General features: G+C 40.0%; 1 protein-coding gene across 1 annotated transcript in view; it reads right to left on the bottom strand.

Moving 5' to 3' along the window:
• LOC107572381 (gamma-aminobutyric acid receptor subunit gamma-2-like) overlaps positions 1-24,866 on the bottom strand; it is a 29,861-nt gene that overhangs the window by 1,726 nt on the left and 3,269 nt on the right. Inside the window, exons 3-6 of the mRNA XM_016258818.1 lie at positions 23,075-23,212; positions 6,254-6,406; positions 4,081-4,286; positions 2,512-2,535 (exon numbers count right to left, since the gene is read on the bottom strand). Of these exons, the coding sequence (XP_016114304.1) occupies positions 2,512-2,535; positions 4,081-4,286; positions 6,254-6,406; positions 23,075-23,212 (521 nt within the window). The remainder of the gene's footprint in view (positions 1-2,511; positions 2,536-4,080; positions 4,287-6,253; positions 6,407-23,074; positions 23,213-24,866) is intronic.

Below are 24,866 nucleotides of genomic sequence, written 5' to 3'. Positions count from 1 at the left end.
GTAGTTGGCTGTAAAACAGATTTCTTGCTTTTTCTTCCTTCCTTTAATACTTAAAATATATATCATATGTATTATGGCTGTTCATTGCACATTTATCTGTCTTTGTTGTGCAATGATTATTTTACACTAGAAAATGTATCATGCAAAAATAATAAAGCATAACTGCATCATTAACTTCCTAGAAAGTCACTACAGCAATGTTTCCCACGTGAGACCACATGGCTCTGTCTAACATGGTACTATGTGTCAACACAGATCAGCTAAACAATTAGGTATTAATATACTTTCAGTCTTGTATCTTGGCCAGTAACAGTACTAAAATATAAGTTTGTTAACAAATGTTACGAGCAGTGTTGGGGAAAGTTATTTTTTAAAAGTAATGCATTACAATATTGCGTTAGTCCATAAAAAAGTAACTAATTACGTCACTTAGTTACTTTTTATGGAAAGTAATGCGTTATGTTACTTTTGCGTTACTTTTTAAATCTGGACAGGGCTTGCTTGTTTATTTTTAAAATAAATTTTTATATTTTTTTACCATTTTAATATTTTATACCAAAAGTGAAATGAATAAGCCTCAGGCTGAAGGGAAAGTAAACTTACGTCCGTACAGTAGAATGCAGAAGAAGACATTTCAACCCACTTCAGCAATAAAATAAGACTCACAGATGTTTGTCTAGAGTAATTAGTGCTTATTAGTACGCTTGAACTGGATCATCGAAGCTCAGAAGCTAATAGAATGGGATTAAATACATAAAGCATATTTGTGTTGTTTAACATTTAATTATTGCAGGTTTGCGTCATATTCTGAGCTGCATTATTTTTATTCATTTTGAGGAATACTGAATCTGTTTTTTTTGTGAGTGAGATGAATTAATGCATATTCATATTTATTTTAGAACTACAGTAACATCTGATTTCTGTCACCATGGCGACAGGAGAGCTGTCAATCAATAAATTGGAAAATAAAATAACTTGGTTACTTATTTGAAAAAGTAACTCAGATATTCTCTTGTAAATTAAAAAGTAATGCGTTACTTTACTAGTTACTTAAAAAAGTAATCTGATTACGTAACTCGCGTTACTTGTAATGCGTTACCCCCCAACACTGATTACGAGACCTGCATGTAAATTTTTCCCATCAAAGCCAAGAGAAATCGGATTATTGGGACATATCCACATTTCTGGATTCGCAATCATTTTGCCCAGCACTGGAAGGGGGCTTCAAATCCCTTTGAAAAACGAAGCACAACCAGCTGTTCACGCCTGGCTTCTCTGGGTGCACATTATGTAGCATTTAGGACAGAGCCACCTGAGGCTGTGCGGAAACGGGTCATGTGACTCGCTTCTCAAAGGGTTTCACAGAAGCGTTTGGAAAGCACAAGAGCACAAATAGCCTGCTATGTGTAAAGAAACAAATACAGTGGAATTTGCCGCTTTAACCGGATGAAATACGACAACCTTCAAAGAGAAAGCGCCTCTTCTGTCTTACATTATTTATCTACATTCATGATTTTATTTATTTTTTTAACTGTGGTTCTCAACTGGTGGGCTGTGACCCAAAAATAGGTTGTACGTCTGATACAAAACCCTTTTTTGGGGGGGTTTTATGCAAAATAACCGTCACTTATTTAGAATAGTCTACTGCAAATTCATTAACAGAACAAGGTTAAGAACAAATTTATGTGCGCACTCACATGTAGTGAATTTGGCAACATTTTAGATGTCATTTGTGTAAAAATATGAAAAATTTGTCACATTATTAGTGAATCAGACCCATTGTAAAATTTAGGTCCTGAAGCAAAACTAGTCGAGAACCACTGATACACTAAAAAATGCTGGGTTGTTTCAACTCAACTTTGGGTCAAATATGGACTAACCCAACCGTTGGGTTAAATTTTTACATTAAATTTTTAACCCAAAACTTGGGTTAGTTCAAATTTGACCCAAAGTTTGGTTGAAACAATCCAGCATTTTTTAAGAGTGTATAGTCTGGTATGCTAAATTGCAATTTATCTAATTCCCTCTTTTCCGAATTCTTGAGAACTATCTTTTAATCCTTAATAGAAGCTAAATGTAGGCCTGTGCCCTCATGCACATTGACTTTTGAAAGATATCTACGACTAAATCTGCCAATCAGGCTCATGCTCTTTAATTGGGATTAAGGTAATCAGTATGGTTGTCTATTTCAAGCTGTTAAGGCTCTGCTGACTATTTCTGTCAGGTTTAAAGCCTCATATACAAACACACAGAGAAGGAGGAAGGCGGCCACTTTTTAGTTAAAAGAATGATGCAAGTATTTCAGCCATTGCTGTTGTTTTATTTGCATTAAAGTAAAATAAGAGTCTGTGTGCTGGCGAGTGTGTCCCACTGTCTTTCACAGCTCAGGAGCTTCAGTGCTAAACTGACTAGATGTTAGTGCATTGAATCTAAAGACCAGACACAAGAGCAGTGTGGTTGCACAGAATGCAGAAACATGCATGATTAGTGAACTTTACATGAGCAATATACCTTTGAGGAAAAGAGCCGCAGGAGCTTTTGTCCACACAGGAAACAAAAAAATATTAGAAATTGAAAAGAAGAAAACAAACACATACAAACAAACCAACAACATAAGACAGACATACAGTATAATGCAAAAAAGACTCTGAAAGTGGAAAGAGAACACATTACTGCAACCAGACACATATACATAGACACAGAGGAAGGGTGTGTAAGGCAGTATATATTAACAGGTTCACTGCATGTTGTAAAATACAGATTGCTCATTCCTAAGGAGAACATATCTGCAAAGTGCATTCAAAAATACAATCATGTATAGTACAAACTATTAGGCATGGTTTTGAACGTGGCTCATCCAGTCAGATTTTAGAGCTTGGAAACTGATATTTCTTATATACTTCAAATACAAATCAGCATGTGTGTAGCAAACAATCATTACCAAAGAACAAAATAACCATCTAAGGAGGAGACTGGTACTCTTCAACTCTGCAGAGATCAAAACGCTTCTTCAGCAAAAGCTTCTTGGTGTTTTATTTGAAGAGTTTTACTTCAGAGCGTGCCTTTGACTGGGAACCGAACTGTCGAATGTGGCTTGAGAATCAGTACTCATTAATCTGCCTGACATTTTAAACTCTAAAATCAAATAAGACATTTCTGGCACCCCTTTAATCATCTGAAAGTGGAACGACCCCATTTTCTGAGATCAGCCCTCCTCAAGCTACGGATATGAGCGCCCTGCTGAGATGAAAATCTAAGGCTGCACTTCAAACCTGCTGCTGAAATGATTCAGATTAAGGACATCACTGCTCAGTGACACTGTTTGACAGAGGTGGTCAAAAAAGGTTCTACCATGCACAGTTGCACATTATGTTCCAAAACCTAGTGAGCTGTCACTGCCTACATAGGCGTAATGGAAACTCATTAGTGACTGATTAGAAACGCTCTTCATGGACAACAGCTAACGATCACTTAGGTGCATCACAAATAGCTTTCCTCACATGAAGCACTCAAAGTGGATTCCTGCAGAGTTACCAATAAAGCCTTAATTGCTAAGCTAACAACACAAAACTGTAGTAAGCACACGTAATTCACATGCCTGCTGGAAACTTTCTGGCAGCTTTTTAGGCAGGTTTATTTCACTACAAAACTCATTTTATGCATTTAAATAGACTTTTACATGAAAGTTTGTTTTAGACTGGTTCATTTATAAATACATACACTACCTTTTTTCTTTACACTGAACTCACAAGAATACTGTCTGGGATTGATGCTGCCTTAGAATTTCACCAAAGCAAGGTACCATCTTCACATTGGGAGCAGACCAAGCCTAGAAATGCTGCCAAGGCAGCTTACTAACTTGTGGAAGAGTGCTATTATTTGGAATAATTTGGAGTACTCAACCTCGGGTAGACTTAAAAGTAAGCAACTAATCCCTGACCCTAAAAAACCAACAAAAAACAATTACAGTTCTCAAATAGGCCAATCTTTATAATCAGAAAAATACTAGAAGTAAATACACTTTATAATATTGTTGTATTGGTAGGTGATAATGTGAATTGTCTTAGGAAGTGTACTCACAGGATTTTTCTTCCTCTTGTCTTTGTTTTTGCTGGGCTTGCGGTTGCTCACAAAGTAGTGGAGCGTTCCGTACTCAATCAGAGCGGCGAAAACAAAGATGAAGCACACCGATACGAAGAGATCCATAGCTGTGACGTACGACACTTTGGGTAAGGACTTCCTAGCAATGGTACTCAAAGTGGTCATGGTAAGCACAGTTGTGATTCCTGGGGAACAAAGTTCGACCAGATGGCAACAGTTCAAAGAGGGAGTGTGCTGGATGTGAGGGGTCCAGAGTGATTCTGCCAGCCCTTTTGCTCACTCTGGATAAGTACAGTTCTTGGAGAGAAGGGAGGGTTGTACCAATGATTCGCTCAGCAGTCCGGACTACCCTCTGTAGTCTTCTGAGGTCAGATTTGGTAGCTGAGCTGAACCAGACAGTTACTGAAGTGCAGAGGGTGGATTCAATGATGGCGGAGTAGAACTGTTTCAGCAGCTCTTGAGGCAGGTTGCAATAATAATAATAATAATACTGAAATAAGAACATGGAGATTGCAATGTCTGTTGCATATGGACTACTGAAGTTATATCTGTGATATTTATCTTTTACATGGCTAGTGCATGGTTGCGGTTTGGCTTTTAATTCCCACTGAACAACGACAAGGCCAAAAGCAATAATCACTTAAGAGTCAGAATAGGGCCAAACCCAAAGCCTCCATATCTTTGGCTGAGGATGCCAAAACATGCCTTAGGCCAGAGAAAGCAGATCTTTCCTGAAGGGAAGCTATAGAGCAGGACATCTGGCCCACGAGATCCACTTTCCAGCAGAGTTTAGCTCTAACACTAATCAAACATGGGAGCATGCTAATCAATGTCTTCAGGATCATTAGAAAATCACAGATAAGTGAGTTTGATCAGGGTTGGAGCTAAACTCTGCAGCGCATTGGCCCTCCAGGGCAAGATTTGAGGAATCCTGCTATAGAGGTTCCTCCAGAATTGACACTAGATCTGAGAACCAGACTTGAGATGGCCAAAACGGAACCACCAGCAGGAGGCACACCTTATCCTGCTGGACTCTTCTAAAAAGTCTTCAGGATGGAGGCTCACTGGCGTAAAGGCATACAACTTGGCCTTGGGCGACTCCTGTGTTAGGGCATCTGAGCCCAGCTGTGCTGGATGAGAAAACCAAATGGGACACTGAGTCATCTTGAGTGAACAAACAGATCCACGTCTGCTTTGCCGAATTTCTGCTATTGTACAATTTCAGGCTCACAATCGGAGGATGACGCCTCCACTCCCTGGGCCTCAGACCTTCTCCTTCCCACAACTCCAAACTTGCTACAGTGGAGTCGAAACCCGGGAGGAAAAGTTCTTTGCCATGGAGTCCTCGCCCCTTGCTGAGATGGACAATTCACTAGCCAGACTCCATCAAACCCAACATCAGGCCCTCTTGAATCAAGCCCAAGTAGCATCTCAACAGCTACCTGTGCAGAACTTCCTGCATTACGAACCTTAAGCGGGTCATCCTGTGTGGTCCACACACTAGAGCAACGGCAGCAATGTTCTGTCCGTCGAGCTGGGGAAAAACAGTCGGGCATTTGTGATGATCCAGCAAATCTGTGACACCTGCCGATCTGGTGGTCCTTGAACAGCTCATTGCTCAGCTTCAAAAAGATGTAGCCAAGTGGGTCTAGTGCCACAGCACAGATGTGGTCTCAGTTGTATTAATCTCATACAGCAGCAATTTAAAATTAACCCTGGAGTAATGGTGCGTCACCTTATTGCCTCTGTTCAAATACAAGACTTCACTTTTGATTACACCCATTTGTGATGCATTCTTTGGGGATCTTCAGGACACCCACACCCACCACCTTAGCATCTCATGGACAGAATTCTTAGGCCAGACATTACAATCAAGCGTAAAACACAGAGGTCAGGAGTCACTGCAGGAAAGATTAGCTGCTGAATACAAGTGGTGTTTATAGGTAAGACAAGATAAACAATTTGCTATTGGAGTAAGAAAAATAAATTCAAGATAAATTCTCTTAATTATTGTTTTTAAATTTTAAATTTTTATTCTCAAGTAAATTTGTTTTAAGGATGTTTAGATAATAAAAAGATTGTTTAAGAAAATAGGGATAGTGTCACAACACAAAGCTGATTTATCAGGTAGAATGTAAACAGAAGGTCTTACCCAAAGAAGTTCTGGCTGGCACTGCATCCTTGTTGATCCAGAATGAAACCCAGGACAGAACAACGATCAAGGTACAGGGGATATATGTCTGGATGGTGAAATAACCCATCCTTCTGCTTAAGTCAAAGAAGACGGTCAGAACCACATAATCTCCTGGGGACAAAACAAAATTTCATATTATAAACAAATGCACACACCTACTCACCCATTATTTAAGTTTTCATTAAAAACATCCTTCAAAACTTTCTTTAATACCCATCTACTCTGTCTATAGATTACAGCCCAGCACAGTCTGGGCATTCTATTAACCAAGGTGTATCCTGATGCTGAACAACAGTACTGAGTCACAATGCTTTGCTTTAAATCAAAGGGATTTTAAGATCACAAGAAACAAAGTCAGTCAAGTGTGCCCAAATGTTTGACTGGTAGGGTACCTTTGACTGAATGGGGAAAAACTGTTGGACACAGGGGCTGCTGTTACAGCAATTCCAAGCAGCAGCTTTTCCACTAAAAATCACAGAGCTCTTCAGCTGTCAGGCTGTTTTGGGCCAGAAAATTATAGACTGAATGTTAATTTAAAGGTCAATTAAGCATACAGAATAAACTATTAGGTCTTCACTATTAGGTTGCCTCACAATAGACACCCTAACACTGATTCCACACGGAAACACAACAGAAGGACATCAAAACGCCACGGTGTGAGTGTAGCTGAAATGCATGGAGGACATGGGAGTGATTTCCAAAATGACTCAACCCACCCTGTGGTGTATCAGCATGGTGACCCAGGTTCAAGACAGGATCCAGCTGTGCATTGATTTGACTCGTCTAAATAAGTGGGCGTTGCAAGAAAGACATATCCTCCTAGCTGCAGAACAGGCACTCACAATAGTTGCAACAGCCAAGGTATTCACAATATATGAGGTATGCCACCTCAGTATTCTGGCAAATTCCTTTGTCAGAGGAAAGCTCACTCTAAATGACGTTCATTACCCTATTTGGTAGATGTGAATTCAACAATCTACCATTTGGGATTTTGTTAACTTCAGCATCCCATGACACAGATTTTAATGTGAAGATGAGGGCTTGACGATAAACAAGTAATGTGTGTATGCTATGGACAACATTATGCTTATGGGACCGCATCACAGCAGACAGGGTCGCACCAAATCCATGCAAAGTCAGGGAGATTATGGAGATGCCTGAACCAACTGCAGTGAAGGTGTGAAGAGAGTGATGGGAATAGCTAACTTCTTGGACAAGATTTTACCCCTCCTTGCATCTTATACGAGGTCACTCAAATATCTACTTTGCGAGAAAAATCTGCACAACCACAAAAAGAGGTGTTTGAGAAGGAGGCCCTAGCAGACATGGGCATGTGAACGTTTACCTCCTCTGTCTCAAGTATAATATGGAGATGCATCTCAAGCCACTGCTGAGCACCAAAACACTAGGTGAGCTCCCACCACACAAACTGTGGTTTCGATTGAAGCTGTTAAAATTCACTTGTGCATGTGTTGGGTGCGCAATTCAGACACAATATCAAGAGCTCATGTGAAGCACATCTTCACAGAAGCAGAAAAGGATAATGAGGCAAGGAAGGCAGTGCCTCCACAAAAAACTGGATGAAAAAAAAATCATAACACAGAATTAAAACAATGCAAATATTACAAAATATGACATAAAAAAGCATAGAAAACCTTTCCGTGTCTGGAGACCTGCTCCTCGGGGGCCAAAGAATAGTGATTTCACACTGCATGAGGCAAGAAATCATCCATAGTTTACACAAAGGACACTAAAGGATTGTCAAGTCCAGAGATTTGAACTGTCTGTCAGTTTATCTGGTGGCCAGGACTATCGTTGCACATCAGTCAGCTTGTGGAAAACTGCAGCACATGTTGACAGTGTTGGGTAGAGCTCAGAGAGGCCTTGTTGTCCACTCCAATGCCAGAAAGACACTGGCAACAAGTAGGCACAGACTTGTTTTTCTGGGAGAATAATTCATATCTCCTTGAGGATTATTTTTCATGCTACACTGAAGTGGCACGTCTCAATGCTGCCACAGCCAACACAGTCATTGCAGCCACAGAATTCCAGAGACCGTTATGTCCGATAAAGGGCCACGGTACAGTACTCTTTTTAAAAGTATGGGTTCACATACATTACCAGCAGTCTGAGATACCAGCAAGCAAAAAGAGAGGTGGAGTGTGCTGTGGCTACTGTGAAAGGTCTCTGTAAAGGGGGAGGGGAGAAAACAAAATCTTTCTCTCCTCCGAACATCAAAGGATTCACGAGCAAATGAAAAAAAAAATACGGCAGTACAATCTGCACGTCCCTCACCAACACTGCAGTCTGGGCAAAGCATGTGGCTGCTGAGAGAGGAATCACAAGAGGCAGTCATTTGTCGAGCAAAAGCAAGCAGATCTTACATCATACACACAGCTGTAAGACTGGTCAGGACTGCACGCATACACACAGCTGACCTGACTCAACATCTGCAACCTGTTGTCACAACTAACACAACCCCTGGGCCAGGTAACACTGATACACACACTCACACTACCAGGAACAATCACAGACACACTGACATGGGCAGAGCACCCAATGCGACAATTTCAGGCCGAGTGTCACAGCCTCCTGCACGACTGGACTTGTAGAAAAGAAAAAACAAAACAATTGATGCAAAAAACATTTGGGGTAGGGGTGTGGTTTACATGAAAACGAAAGAAGATGTGTTTTGACAATGATCTTACGTTTTGCACCTTTAAAGACCACCCTTTTAAAAAAGTTAAAGATGAGAGTGAGGTAACCTACTTGCACTTTTCTGACACAACACTTCCTTCCTTATTTCTCACTTACTGATGGTATCACTACCATTATCATGGTACCTACACCTGCAGTGTTTCATAAATACTGAGCCTATTCCTTACAGACAGGGCACTTTTCTGATGGACTACTCCCAAATTATGCTTACAGTGGTCCACACATTTCAATTTTGTATTCATTACGAACCGCATTAGATGAAGCCCCTAAGCAACAGTCTGTCTTTTTTCTGCTGGCAAATTGCTGTAAAAACACCCTAATTTAGCATACTCAGCAAAGTCAAAGTCAAGGACCATTACTGTCTGTGTTTACAAATAAGGCACCACCCTAACGGCTCCCATGACTTGCCGTCAGACAGCACCAGCTCAAAGTGTTTGATGACATTTATCTTGAGGAAACATACTGATAACACTCATTCCCATGGCTCAACAAAGTATTGCCGATGAAAGGAAGATAGCCAGATAGCTTTGAAACTGGGAAACTGCAGCTAGAAAAACTGTTGTAATGTTGAGGAGCAAGTGAAGGCAGGCAGGGACATGGATCTAAGCGCAGGATATTTAATGAAATAAACTGGAACAAACAAATCAAAAACACAAGGAACAAAGAACAGAAACACAGGTATACAGACATCCATTACATTCAACAACTGACAAAGCACAAGAAAACCACAAGGGCTTTATAAATAAACACAGGAGAACGACTGGACCAATGAGTTACTATGGGAACAAACAAGGTAGGGGTGTGGTCATTGAGTTACTATGGAGACAAACAAGGCAGACAGCAAAACAGACAGTGGTTAAACTGAAACCGCTTAATAATATGAAGCAAACGGAAGGATCTGAAGTATCAATGTGATAATGTGAGAAACAGAATTGTGATACATGATTGGTACAGCTGCAATTTCTGAAATATATCAATCTAAAATAATAAGATAACAACAATAAACAATATACTTCTGCAAAACAAGAATGTTACATAAAATCAAAATAATCGCAACCATCAATACGAGTACGTTCTGTATCGTCTATACTGCAGTAAATTGCAACGTAATCAAGGAGGGTAATATTTTAATTAAGGAGGAGATCATTTTGAGCTGCAGAGGCAGAATGTGTTTTTGAACTAAAAATGATTTCTTCCTGTTGCTGTTTTTGTCATATTGCCTTTTTCCACATGAAAAACAGATGATGGTACAGGGCAGTATATCAGTCCTCTGCTCAGATGCTGTGAATGTTTGAATGAAGTAGCTGCGTCATCTCCATTGCATTAATTTCATTCTCAGCTCACGGACTTCAAAGAAGCCCAGTGCTTAGATTGTCCATAATGAGAGCACAGCGCAGCACCTCAAAGGCTGAATCTGCCAGATCTCATTCGACAGTCTGCTTGCCTGTAATGGAACAAATGGTGCAAGTATAAAAAAAAGATGATATGAGATGCCTTTTATCTCCGCACAGTGGGAACATCCCCAGACTTCTCTTTTTATATCTCTCTTTTCCTCCTGTCTCTTTCATGCATTGTTGAGACCAATATGCAAATCGCAAGCAACCATGTATAGAAACATAGCTTCAGCACAGGCCAGGGACCTCTATGTAGAAATGTTGCCTATGCACAAAATGGGTAGTGATTCCCACCTCTGTTTCTGGAGCCCCTCAACATTGCACATTTTGTATGTCTCTCTAATCAGACGCACCCGGAATTGCTGTAAAAATTATATTTTTATTAACAGAATTTTTTTTTATTTCATCAGTACACGATACACGGTTGACCTTCAAATTTGGAAAAACCTTATTTTTCCTCTGTATCACATCTAAGCTCCATGACAGTTACATAACTAGCTCTGTCAAGCTGTGTTGCAAACCCATCCAGACACCAAAGATCCTTTTTATTCCCCCCCTTTTAACTGGTTTAAAAGAGGCTTATCTTCACAGAACAATCAGGGCTCTGATGAACAAAAATCCTGGATGTGCTGGGGGACATAAAAATAATAATAATGTGCATTTCAAAAAGACATGATCTAATTAGCGAAAAGCAAAAGTGCTGCAGCTTTAGTCAGTGATAGACTCTCCTCTTATTCACAGAATATGTTAAAGAAGCTGGGATACTGTGGTATGCTTTGTGAATCTTTTATACAGTAAAAAAAAAAAAAAAGAGGGATAAAGTTGAGATAAATCTGGCACAAATTAGATAGTCAACGCAGATGCATTGAGGACCAGTCTGCAGTGTTTATTCAGTAGTCTATTGCAGAAGAAAAAAATCTCACAGTTAAAAAGGTGTTGATGATGTCAGATGAGATTCACTGTTTATTGAACTGAAAGAAGCGGAGATGCAGACATTGTAGCAGTTGTCGCCGTGATTATCTTATTGCATGAGAAAGCAAGCAAAAGGCAGGGGTTTAGACTCAAATAAAAGCATTAGATTCTCACTCTATCAGACAAAAAGCTGGCTTTAAAAATGAGAAACTGCATAGAAAATCTGATTTAGATTGGTTTATTTTGGTTGTAAATGTCACCAAGTTTTTCACCTGCATAAATGTATAAAAAAGAAGGACTGATGAGCTTAGTAACACCATTAGGCCAGGCTGACTACAGAAGACAACGGTCTCATTATCAAAGTCCGGAGAAGACTTCATGAAAGTAAAAACCGAGGGTTCAGCAGTGGTAAGTCTCAAGAGCAGGAAGGTCAAAAACATATAAAAAACCCTGCCCAGTTCGGGCTTGGACATTATTCTTTGGACAGATGGAACTATGGTCAACCATACCAGAAAGATGGGAAGACTATAGAGAAAGATCATAATCCGAATGGAAATTAGAATGGGCGTGTATGGTTGCTAATGAAACTGGGTCATTTGGTTAATTATTCATATTTCCCCATGAGCTGATTCGCTACACTCAACATTGCACATTTTGTATGTCTCTCTAATCAGACGCACCCGGAATTGCTGTAAAAATTATATTTTTATTAACAGAATTTTTTTTTATTTCATCAGTACACGATACACGGTTGACCTTCAAATTAGGAAAAACCTTATTTTTCCTCTGTATTACATCTAAGCTCCATGACAGTTACATAACTAGCTCTGTCAAGCTGTGTTGCAAACCCATCCAGACACCAAAGATCCTTTTTATTCCCCCCCTTTTAACTGGTTTAAAAGAGGCTTATCTTCACAGAACAATCAGGGCTCTGATGAACAAAAATCCTGGATGTGCTGGGGGACATAAAAATAATAATAATGTGCATTTCAAAAAGACATGATCTAATTAGCGAAAAGCAAAAGTGCTGCAGCTTTAGTCAGTGATAGACTCTCCTCTTATTCACAGAATATGTTAAAGAAGCTGGGATACTGTGGTATGCTTTGTGAATCTTTTATACAGTAAAAAAAAAAAAAGAGGGATAAAGTTGAGATAAATCTGGCACAAATTAGATAGTCAACGCAGATGCATTGAGGACCAGTCTGCAGTGTTTATTCAGTAGTCTATTGCAGAAGAAAAAAATCTCACAGTTAAAAAGGTGTTGATGATGTCAGATGAGATTCACTGTTTATTGAACTGAAAGAAGCGGAGATGCAGACATTGTAGCAGTTGTCGCCGTGATTATCTTATTGCATGAGAAAGCAAGCAAAAGGCAGGGGTTTAGACTCAAATAAAAGCATTAGATTCTCACTCTATCAGACAAAAAGCTGGCTTTAAAAATGAGAAACTGCATAGAAAATCTGATTTAGATTGGTTTATTTTGGTTGTAAATGTCACCAAGTTTTTCACCTGCATAAATGTATAAAGAAGGACTGATGAGCTTAGTAACACCATTAGGCCAGGCTGACTACAGAAGACAACGGTCTCATTATCAAAGTCCGGAGAAGACTTCATGAAAGTAAAAACCGAGGGTTCAGCAGTGGTAAGTCTCAAGAGCAGGAAGGTCAAAAAACCCTGCCCAGTTCGGGCTTGGACATTATTCTTTGGACAGATGGAACTATGGTCAACCATACCAGAAAGATGGGAAGACTATAGAGAAAGATCATAATCCGAATGGAAATTAGAATGGGCATGTATGGTTGCTAATGAAACTGGGTCATTAGTGTTTAATGAGTGTTTAGAGCTATATCAGCTCAGATTCAGTCACATTCTACAAACCTGATAAGTACAGTACAGATGGATAATGACCCAACACACACTGCAAAAACTACCAAACAGATTTTTCATCTTACCTAAACTAAATTAAACATGCATTTGCCTTGCTGAAGACAAGGCTTAAGTCAGCTTTGGTAAAGCATCACAAGGGAGAAAACCCAGAATTTGGACATTTACTGCAAATGTTTTTGAGCTCCTAAAATGGGGGTGCTATTATAAAAAATATTTATAATTGTGTTAGACACAGATGCTTCCATAGTCACTGACTACATACTATACATTTGAAATGTTTCAAACTATTATTTCAGGTTTTTACAATGTAATTATATTATTGTCTGTGGATGTAGTATTGTTTTTGCAATTTGTTTACAGTTTAAAAATAGCATTATTACATATTTAAAATTCATATCCAGTAAAATAATGTACTTTTTAAATCTTCTGGTGAAATCAAGCAATATGAGGACTAGCAAAATATTCACTTTAATATATATTATATTCAGTGCAATACAACAATTCGTTCTGGTTCTAAAAATTTGATTGGTTGAGAACCGTGAGATATTGTACTGGTATCTTTACATGAACACCCTTTCAACGTTTGTATCACTCTGCTTCCAGTATTTCTCACAGCGAGTGTCATGGCAGATGCCCAAATCCACTAAAATGTAAAAATAATACTGTTTTTGTGTCACAGAATGTAGTTTTAAGAGTTTTTTTAGGCGAGAAAGTACTTTTTTAGACTCCAAATATATGGTTTGGATATAATTGGTTTTATTAATAAAGAAAACGTCTATATGAAAATTTGCTTCGACGTTTTCTGAGACATGAGCTCCAGGGTGTCAGCAGCCGTTCAGTGCTCATGAACCCGCCGAGAGCAGCCTCACCTCGGCCAGATCTTCTGGAATTTGCTGCTGGCTCTGATGCCTCTATAGTGGTTAAACGAGATATAATTTGTTTTGGGTAAATCTGACGGGCAGTTTTTGGGCTCATTAATCTATTATTTGTTTGAGAGCAAATAGTTTCGGCTGAAGAAAAAATCTCATCATGTTATATTTTATGTAACTTTAATGCTGTATATTAGAGCATGGCTTTTATGATGGCTGTTGTTGTTGTTGTTGTTTATTATTCAATAAATAATATTTTATATACATAGTAGTATTTAGTATTGGGAAACAGTGTGCGTGTTCATGATGGTGATTTTTGTGACATTGTTCCACCTTTAGATGGGGACAAGTGACTGTTTTACGTCAGCATTTAAGACTTTTATATTAAAAGAGACTGAAATGGAAGTTATTTTTACTTTTAATAACAGCTTGTAAGATGCAGTTAACAAATGCAGTGAGCTGCACTGTCATCGGAAATCACCCTTAACAGATGAAAGGACAGTATGACAAAGATATCGCTTTCCTCAGCGGACATTCAAACTCATGTTTTATTGTGAATATGAGATTGAGCTGAAGAATGAATGCTGTATCAGATGCAGGTAATCACACTCTCGCTCAGTCCATCTCTCTCTCACAATACTCTACATAATACAGTGAGCTTTTAATTAGGTAATACAATAAGTTTTTAATGAAGCAACTTGACGTTCCTTCGTTACTAGTTCTAAAGTGATGTTTTCGAATTAGTAACGGAGGCTTCAGCTCAGCTGTTAAACTGTCAAACTGAGATTTGAAAATGTAGCGGAAGGAAGCAGTTCCGCACAAAAGGGTTTTTAAAGACACTCTGTTGTTGTTTTTCTTATATATTTACACTCATGCCATCAAACTGTTGTATAAACGCAATATCACTCCCGTACTCAAGTGATATTGCTCATTTATATATAGTTTAACAATATCATCAATCCTCTAGTCTGTTAACATTTTGTCTCCCACACATAACACAGAAAGACCACTCACTCAGCCACATCTCTCTTGTGCAGTTTGGAATATATATACTGTATATATATATATATAATATACATACACACATATATATATTTTTTCAGTTACTAGTTCTAAAGTGATGTTTTCGAATTAGTAACGGAGGCTTCAGCTCAGCTGTTAAACTGTCAAACTGAGATTTGAAAATGTAGCGGAAGGAAGCAGTTCCGCACAAAAGGGTTTTTAAAGACACTCTGTTGTTGTTTTTCTTATATATTTACACTCATGCCATCAAACTGTTGTATAAACGCAATATCACTCCCGTACTCAAGTGATATTGCTCATTTATATATAGTTTAACAATATCATCAATCCTCTAGTCTGTTAACATTTTGTCTCCCACACATAACACAGAAAGACCACTCACTCAGCCACATCTCTCTTGTGCAGTTTGGAATATATATACTGTATATATATATATAATATACATACACACATATATATATATTTTCACATTACATTCGGAATAATTTATTATGCATTATGTTGTGAGCTGCTAAATAATAATAATAATGATGCACTGTTCAAATGCACTTTGGATAAAAGTATCTGCTAGATCAATGAATGTAAATAATGTACTCCATCTCTGAGAGCAGAAGTGATAGAGGCATTACCCCTTATGTTTAAAAACTTTAAAATATTAATATTAACTACAAAGCAAAAAAAAAGAAAGAAAAAAAGATAACATTAAAATTTATTACAACCTAAAATGTCACTTTGACATTCTGTTTTCAGATTTTTGCTATGGGTCATCAAGGTTTAGATTCCAAGGGAACACAGACATGCTGATAAAATATGTATACTTTGAATGCACTGGGAAAAAAAGATAACATTAAAATTTATTACAACCTAAAATGTCACTTTGACATTCTGTTTTCAGACTTTTTGCTATGGGTCATCAAGGTTTAGATTCCAAGGGAACACAGACATGCTGATAAAATATGTATACTTTGAATGCACTGCATGTCAGTTTGGATAAAGGTGTAGAAAAAGCACCTCCAACTCACTATAACATTCTGCGCTTGAGTAAAAGGGTATAACACTTTCCATCCATTCCATCAGAATGAGCCCATTTACTTAAAGTAATAGGGATGGATGAGTGGTGTTGATAGCAGTGTTGGGGAAAGTTACTTTTAAAAGTAATGCATTACAATATTGCGTTACTCCCTAAAAAAAGTAACTATGTTATTTGTTACTTTTTATAGAAAGTAATGCGTTATTTTTCTTTTGCGTTACTTTTTAATTCTGGGCTGGGCTTGCTTGTTTATTCTTAATATAAAAGCCCTTTCACACCAAAAATGAAATGAATAAGCCTCAGGCTGAAAGAAATGTAAACAAAACTTTCAGCTGTGCTGCCATTCTGGATTACAATACATGAAGAATAGGATGCAGGAGAAGAAAGATCAGCACTCTTCAGTAATAAAAAATAAAAGAAACACACATTTTTGCTAATTAGTACGGTTAAATTGGATCCACGAAGGTCAGCAGCAAAGACATTGGTTAATAAAATGAGATTGAATATATAAAGAATATTTGTGTTATTTAACGTATTTAATTATTTCAGGTTTCGTCCTATTCTGAGTCTGCATTTCACTGTTTTTATGAATTTTGAGGAATACTGAATCTATTTTTGTGCAAGTGAGATGAATAAATGCATTTAGTCTAGAACTACAGTAAGCATCACTCCTGATTTTTCTCAACATGGGGACAAGAGAGCAGTCAGTCAATACATGAGAAAACAAAGTAACGCTCCGGTTACTAATGTAACCTCGGTTACCTGAGAAAAGGGAACGAGCGTTGCATTGCATGCTATGGGGAAACTCCTGTTTACTCCGAATACTGAGGCCTGATTTGTTCACGTTTGTGTAGCTGCACGAACAAATGGCCGGGGATGCCAAATCATGCCTCTCGCTTTAGAGAGGTGGTATGTCGTCAATGGTGTCAGCCAGGGGGCTGCCAATCACAGCTGAATCAACTCGGGGAACCACATCTGATTCCTCCAGAGAGGGGCCACCAGGAGGACCGAGCATCTGGCTTCCCTGACCTGTCTGATGACCTGAGTAAGCAGGGCAATCAGGGGGAAGACATACAAGTGAGCACTGGGCCATTCGTGAGCCAGGGCATCTTATTGCTTTAAAAAAAAAAGAAAGTAAATTGGGCAGTGAAAGTTGTTTTCTAAGGTGAAGAGGTCCACCTATGCCCTGCTGAAGACAAACCAGATCGTATGAACCATTTGAGGATGTAGTCTCCATTCCCCTGGTGCTACATTGCCCCTGGACAGCATGTTCGCTCCTTGGTTCAATCTGCCTGGCATGTGAACTGCTCCCAGCGAGAGGAGGTTGCACTGTACCCATAAAAGCAGGTGTCGAGCCAACCTGTGGAAGGAGCATCACCTGAGACGCCTTGGTGATTTATAAAGGCTACCACCGCCATGCTGTCTGAGCGGACCAGGACGTGGTGCCCCTTCAAGGCCGGCAGGAAGGGCTAGAAAAACTGTCATCTGCCTTGTCCAAATACCCACACTTGCGGTCTTTGCACTTGACCACTTGACTACTTCCATGACGTATTTCCTGTATTTGGCCCAAGTGTTCAAGTGAGCATGAAGACCACAAGTGTGTGTACAACTTTTCATTACCTGATGGGACACACTTATACCCCCGGTTTCACAGACAAGGCTTAAGCTAGTCCCAGACTAAAATGCATGTTTGAGCTGTCTCAGCTGAATATATTTTGCTCTGACATTTCTTAAAATTTGTCAGTGTCATTGTTCTGTGTCAGGATGTACACCTGAAATGTTTTTTTCTAAGTAAAACTGGCTTAAGCTAAGCCCTGTTTGTGAAACCGGGCCATTGTGTTGTAAAAACGCAAGTGTTTACAGAGTTTTATTTTTATTTTCAATACTTTGTATTTTAAAATCAACTTCTAAATGTCTGTTCAGTAACAGATGACACAATTAAATTTCTGGTGCTTCTAATTAAGTGATAAAAAGCAGTTGCAAATATTGTACAAAATAAATATACTAATCTTTGCAGCAATAGCACTTTGTTTTTACTACCAAATTATATGTGATATCTTATTATTAATATTTAACTTGCATTGGAAAGATTTCTCACGCGATCTTGGCAAAAAGTCTCACGATTTATATATCCAGAACATGATGCATGATCTAAGCCTCGAATACCACTCCGGAGCGCTATTCAAGATAGTGTGGATTTAGTGTGCGTTAAGGGCACTGTGCTTTGGCGTTTTTAAGACCTGGGACAGTCTTGCACACTTACTTCCTGTCGCGCACGTGCTCTCAAGTGGCCAAGACCACTGTACCAGACATGAGCGTACATGGGCTTTGAGCCAATATTGGAGGGGCCACATGTGAAGCAGGCCCAGAGGAATCACAGAGGAAGCGGCTGAACGACACCTCTAGCCACTGAATTGTCAGGGAGCATTCCGGCGTAATCCATGCCCACATCTGGGCTGAATCAATAACTGTCCCCAGGAAGATGACTCCCTGGCTGGGAGACAGAGAGCACTTCACTGTTTGCTAGAGGGAACGTTTCTATGGCTCCTTTTGCAAGCAGATTTGCACTTTGGACCAGAGAACGTGATCATCATTGGCCCGTATCGAAGTTTGGATGATACCTCTGAAGCGAGGTGGCCTGTGAGTGAACTGGAGTGAGTAACCCCGATCTATGGATTTTAGAATCCAGCTTGACACATTTGGAATTGCTTTCCAAGCCTGTAGCCAGAAGGCAAGTGGACTGAGTTTATCAAATGGCAGGTAGTGGGAAGAGGAGAAGTGCTCTTTTCAGTATATGGGTCTGCTATCACAACAGTAATTTGCTTGGGTGCATGCTGAGTGAGAAAGACGGGCCCAGCCTGAACAGAGCTTTCCCTGAGCTAAGCAGGGGAATGGAGAGCGAGTGAGAGACTTATTTGAGGGTAATCTGGCTTTGGCGGGAACTGAGCCTCTCATCTTCCTCTCGGTGTTGGGATCAGGATGGCTTCTGAGGCTCAGGTTCCAGCACCACTCTGGGGTGGGGACCTTGGCGCTTAGGAAATGGGTAGTGTCTAGCTGTCTGAGGGCGCTGCTGAAGCCCTGGCTCAGAATTAGGCTGGAGGAAGTGACGCATAGCCTGCGATGACTTCTGTGCTGCCGTAAACCTCTCAGAAAATCAATCAACGGCAGGGCTGAACAGTCCCTAGGGAGTGGGGAGTTGAGGAAGGCATCTTGTCAGTGTCCATGATCTCTGTTAAGCTTAGCCAAACTAACCATGGGCTTGCCAATTGCCTGTGCAGTGGCCTTTGTAAAGCACAGAGCCAGGTCAGTCACTGTGCACAGCTCCTTGAAGGCATCAGAACTCTTGCTGGTCTCGTCCTACATCCCATCAGCAAACATACTCATTTTCAGGCAGAAGTCTCTAAACTAATCCTTTCCAATCATCCTACTACTTGTCTGCTTGATCCTAATCCATCTCATCTCCTTCAAGCCATTTCTCCTGCCATTGTACCTGCACTCACTCACATCGTTAACACATCCCTTCACACTGGTGTTCTGTCATTCAGAAACATGGCTTTTCATATCACTGCTATGCTGATGACGCTCTACCTCTCATTCCATCCTGATGATCCCAAGATAGCTGCTCGCATCTCAGCTTGTCTAACAGACATTTCTTGTTGGATGACGGACCATCACCTTCAACTGAACTGCTTGTGGTTTCAACAAACCCATAATTTTATCAAAATTTCACCATCCATTTAGGCTTATCAACCATAACTCCTTCAAAAACAGCTAGAAACCTTGGAGCTGTGATTGATGATAAGCTGAATTTCTCAGACCACATAGCTAAATCTGCCAGGTCCTGCAGATTTGCTTTATACAACATTAGGAAGATCAGGCCCTTTCTTTCAGAACATGCTTCACAACTCCTTGTTCAAGCTCTTGTTCTATCCAGGCTGAACTATTGCAATGCTGTCTTGGCAGGTCTTCCAGCCACTTCTATCAAACCTCTACAATTAATCCAAGAAGCAAGATTAATCTTTAATGAGCCGAAAAGAATGCACGTCACACCTCTGTTCATCAATTTGCACTGGCTACCAGTAGCTGCTCGCATAAAATTCAAGGCATTAATGTTTGCCTACAAAACCACCACTGGCTCTGCACCTATTTACCTAAATTCATTACTTCAGAGTTATGTGCCCTCTAGAAGCTTGCGTTCTGCAAGTGAATGACGCATTATTGTGCCATCACAAAAATCACTTTCACTGACTTTTATATTAACTGTTCCCTCCTGGTGGAATGACCTGCCCAACTCAAGTCCTTAGCCATCTTCAAGAAACGACTAAAACACATCCATCTTTATTTTACCCTCTAACTCTAGCATTTTCTATTCTATTTTAATTCTACTTTATCTATTTATCTTCTTTTTTTATAAAAAAAAAACAAAAACAAAAAAACACTAGCTTTATATTTTTTCTATTCTATCTACTTGTTTTTCTTTGTGTGTGTGTGTGTGTGTATATGTGTGTGTATAATATATATATATATCTTGCTACACTGCATTAGGCTAACCGAGACCTGCCGTAGCTACAGGTCAAAACACAACTGCCTTTGTCTTACTCTCATTAAAATTTAAACCAAAAGTTTAAGGGCATCCTAGCTTTCATATCCTATAGACAAGCGGTTAAAGAGCTGAGATAATTGTTGTTGCTTTGCTTAAAAGACATAAATTTGGGTGTAGTCAGCATAAAAATTAAACAATACTCTGTATTTGTTAAAAATCAATATAGAAGAGAATTAAATGAGGGCAATAAAACAGCTTTGAGGGACTCCATATGTCAAAACTAATTTAGTGGGGGGAAAAAACCCACCGACACAGACTCTAATTCAGTCGAATCAACGGAGGGGAGAGTCCCCTGAATCAACAGAAAACAATATAAAGTTAATACACATATAAGAGCAGACTCTAGTTGGTACTGCGGTTCTTCCTAAACCCAGAGATCCCAAACACACTATTGGATGCAAAACAAACAAATATTCCAGACAGAGACTGCTTTCTCTAAAACTTTGGGCATAAAGGATAAATTAGAAATTGCCCTATAATTACATAAGACTTTTCCACCATGGGTCTAACAGTTTTGGGTTTTAATTGCTGTCAGAAAACCAGGGACGACTCATCACCTGTGCAATGGCATCTCAACAGTGAAGGATGGTGGTGTTACTGTGGGGGTGTTTATTTTAGCAGTAGTCACAGGGAGACTGGTCATGAGAGAAGTAAATCCGAACAAATGAAAATACAGAAATTCTCAATGAAAACCTGGATCAGAGCACTCAGGACCTCAGATTGCACTGGAAGGTTCACTTTCCAACAGGACAATGATCCTAAGCAAGTCAATACTATGCAAGAGTGTCTTAGGGATGCCTCTGTGAATATTGAGTGTCCCAGTCAGAGCCCAGATTTGAACCCAATCAAACATCTCTGGAGAGACCTGAAAATGTCTGTCCACCGGTGGTACCCATCCAACCTGAGAGAGCTTGAAAGGATATGCAGTGAAAAATGGCAGAAAATCCCCAGATGCTCAAAGCTTGTTGACTCATATCCAAAAAGACTTGAGGCTCTAATCACTGCCAGTTATGGGTTATGGGTCAGAACACTTATACAGTGTAGTTACTTTAGCCTGGTTTTAGAGGGGTTTTAACCACTTTTTTTTAGCTGGTCAATCTGGGAGTCTGGGACCTCATCTGTTGATTGCAGATTAGGGGTAATTCAGTGTCTGATCTTTCTTAGGCACTACACTCTTTTTTAAAACAGATGAAGGATCAAACTACTGAAAAATGCAGTTAACTTAATAGTGTTGCTACTTTTAGATACCAGCATTGTCTTTTTGTCTTTATGTTGTAGCCTGACGAAAGGAAACTAAAGTAGAAAATATTAGTCTCTATGGTGATAAAGGGCATTTAATATCTTCTGTTAATCTGGACCAATCAAGAGGGCTGGGAGCCTAAAAATGTTTTTAGACTCCAGTGCTCATGCCCTCAAAAAAGAGGCATATTCATTCACCACCACTGCCTCCAGATTAGCACCGCCAAAGTCTCATCTGCAAACCGTGGGTGTCTGTAAACGGAGAAGGAAGTTGATGTATCCCAGGGCATTCATGACTCAAGCCAAATCACACAGACCGATGCACACAGACAACAGCACGACTGCATGCCACAGCATCAGGTCACTCTAAGAATAGCTCTACTCCGAAAAAGGAAGTGTGTATCTATACTAACACGTTTCACAATCTTTTTTATGCGATTGCCATGATGCATTAGGATGGCTGCAAACTGCTGACTGCCTCCACAAGTCAATCACCGCTCTCTCACTGATCTCTCCTATTATTTTTTGTCATAGTCTCTTTCTCACTCCTTCTTTCTGCTGTACATGATCTTACTCCACCCTGCAATGTTTTGGCTAAATCTTAAACTACACGCTGGTAAATGGGATTACACTTGCTGTCGTGAGATATGGCTCTGTATCACCAAAGCTGTGATTCAGCCGTAGACACAAGGACCCAGGCCAATGCATTGAACTCTGTGAAGTGAAGCATTAGATATACCCCAAATGTATTATATCTCATGTTTAACCACTACAGATTCACCAGAGCCCGTGGCAAATGTCAGAAGGACTTGCCAAGATAAGGCTGTTCTTGATGGAGTACATGAGCGCCAGCTGCCCGGTGATCGCCCAGTCCTAGCCCAGATATATCAAGCCACTAGATTTGAAAGCTACTTGATCAGGCGACCAGGTACACATAGCATAGTGTATTATAAAAGACCCGCTTGCAACACTTATTGGCCAAAAAAAAACACAGTTGCTTCAATGACAAATAGTATCAAACCCAATTAAACTTGTTTTTGCAATTTTTTGAAATTTAAGGAAAAAAAGCATGCCAGTATTCAAGATGTAAACCGGAAACTGTACCTGACACAGTCCTGACAACCTCTGTGGTATTTCTCAGGCCAACAAAGGAGAACTGGTAAAGACGCCAGGAGCGGATGTCTCCAACCTCCACTGAGCTGCGTTTCCACTTGTATACAATCTCCTCCTTGGGGTAGCCATCTGCAGAAACAAACAATTGGAATTGGTCCAAAAACAACAACAACAGAATTGTCTATTGACGAGCAGGCTGGGGCGCTGCGGCCGGCGGACAGGTGGAGGCAGCAGCTGCCCGCCGGGGCAGAATGTCGGATCGCCTCAGTCTGCTCCTGTGCAGCCGAGAACTGCTGGGCCATATTCTCGACTGTGTCGCCGAAAAGGCCGGAATGGGACACAGGGACCTTGAGGAACCGAACTTTGTCAGTGTCCCTCATGTCGACCAGACACAATCAGAGGTGACATTCCTGGACCACAAGTGTGGACATCGCATGACCCAGAGAACTCGCGGTGATCTTCGTCGCTCGGAGCGTGAGATCAGTTGCGGTTTGGAGCTCTTTTAGAACTTCCGGACGTGACCACCCTCGTGCAGGTCCCTCAGTGCTTTAGCCTGAAGAACCTGCAGTAACGCCGTAGCGTGTAAGGCGGAGGCAGCTTCTCCGCAGGCCGTATAAGCATTGCCGGACAGACCAGACGAGTACCTACAGACCCGGGAAGGGAGGCACGGTTCGCCCTGCCCGGGTGGAGGCGGTATTAGGACACAACTGCATCGCAACCAACCGCTCCACCGGGGGGGACCCCCGTATACACCCTAGCTGCACCACCGTCAAGAGTGGTGAGGGAGGAGGAGTTAACAGGTTGGTTTCCGGCAGAAGAAGGTGCCATCCACAACCTGGTAAGCCCTTTATGCACCTCCAGGAAGAATGGCACTGGGGCGGGGCGCTGAGAACTCATTATCCCAGAGGCACTAGTGCTCCGTACCACTTCCGTCAAAAGTGTAGCGAAGGCTAGGTGTGTGAATACATCTTTATCTATATAAATATATATACGTATATACAGTGTTGGGAAGGTTACTTTGGAAATGTAATAGGTTACAGATTACAAGTTACCCTACTTAAAATGTAATAGTAGTGTAAATTCTTCAATTACTTTATTAAAGTAATGTAACTGATTACTTTTGATTACTTTTCTAAATTTCTAATGAATGTTTATTTGCAACAGTTATCATTTTCAAACATTTACACCATGCAGTGTACACTGCACTGTTAGACTTTCAAAATCCTTCATCACTTGAATTAAGATGATCAAATTTGAACACATCCACCACAAAATCAGACTTTAGTACCACCTTTTATTTTGAGATTGATCTGAAGTTCAATGCAGATTTAAAATCATAAGAAATATTTACTGATACTGTTTTTGAAACCAAATCTTTGCATAACTACAGGAAACACTGCATGTAACAATGGTTTGGAAAAAAATTGTTAATTAAAAAATTATAATAAATAAAAGCATATACATCAACTCAAATACGGTTATCTATTAAGCATGTGTCCTATTCTGTGTACTAAACTCCTGAAACATTGGTGTCTCTTTGTATATGACATGACTCAAAATAAGTAAAATGCTCATGAAGTGACTCTAGAGCAGTTCTAGAGATTATGTTTATGTGTTCATGTACTCATATATTGAGGCGGCAGAGGTTGAAAACACTGCGAGCTTCAGTAGGTCTATGTGTAGTAAATGAAACTGCATGTCTGTGCCATTAATTTCGGACTGGGAAAAAAAATTCAGGCCGGGAAATCTCACACTCCTACACCCACAACAAATTCTGAAACAT

The sequence above is a fragment of the Sinocyclocheilus grahami genome, unplaced genomic scaffold, assembly GCF_001515645.1.
Source record: "Sinocyclocheilus grahami isolate Dianchi unplaced genomic scaffold, SAMN03320097.WGS_v1.1 scaffold1742.1, whole genome shotgun sequence".
In the NCBI taxonomy this organism is placed as follows: domain Eukaryota; kingdom Metazoa; phylum Chordata; class Actinopteri; order Cypriniformes; family Cyprinidae; genus Sinocyclocheilus; species Sinocyclocheilus grahami.
This window is presented reverse-complemented; position numbering and strand designations above follow the sequence as displayed.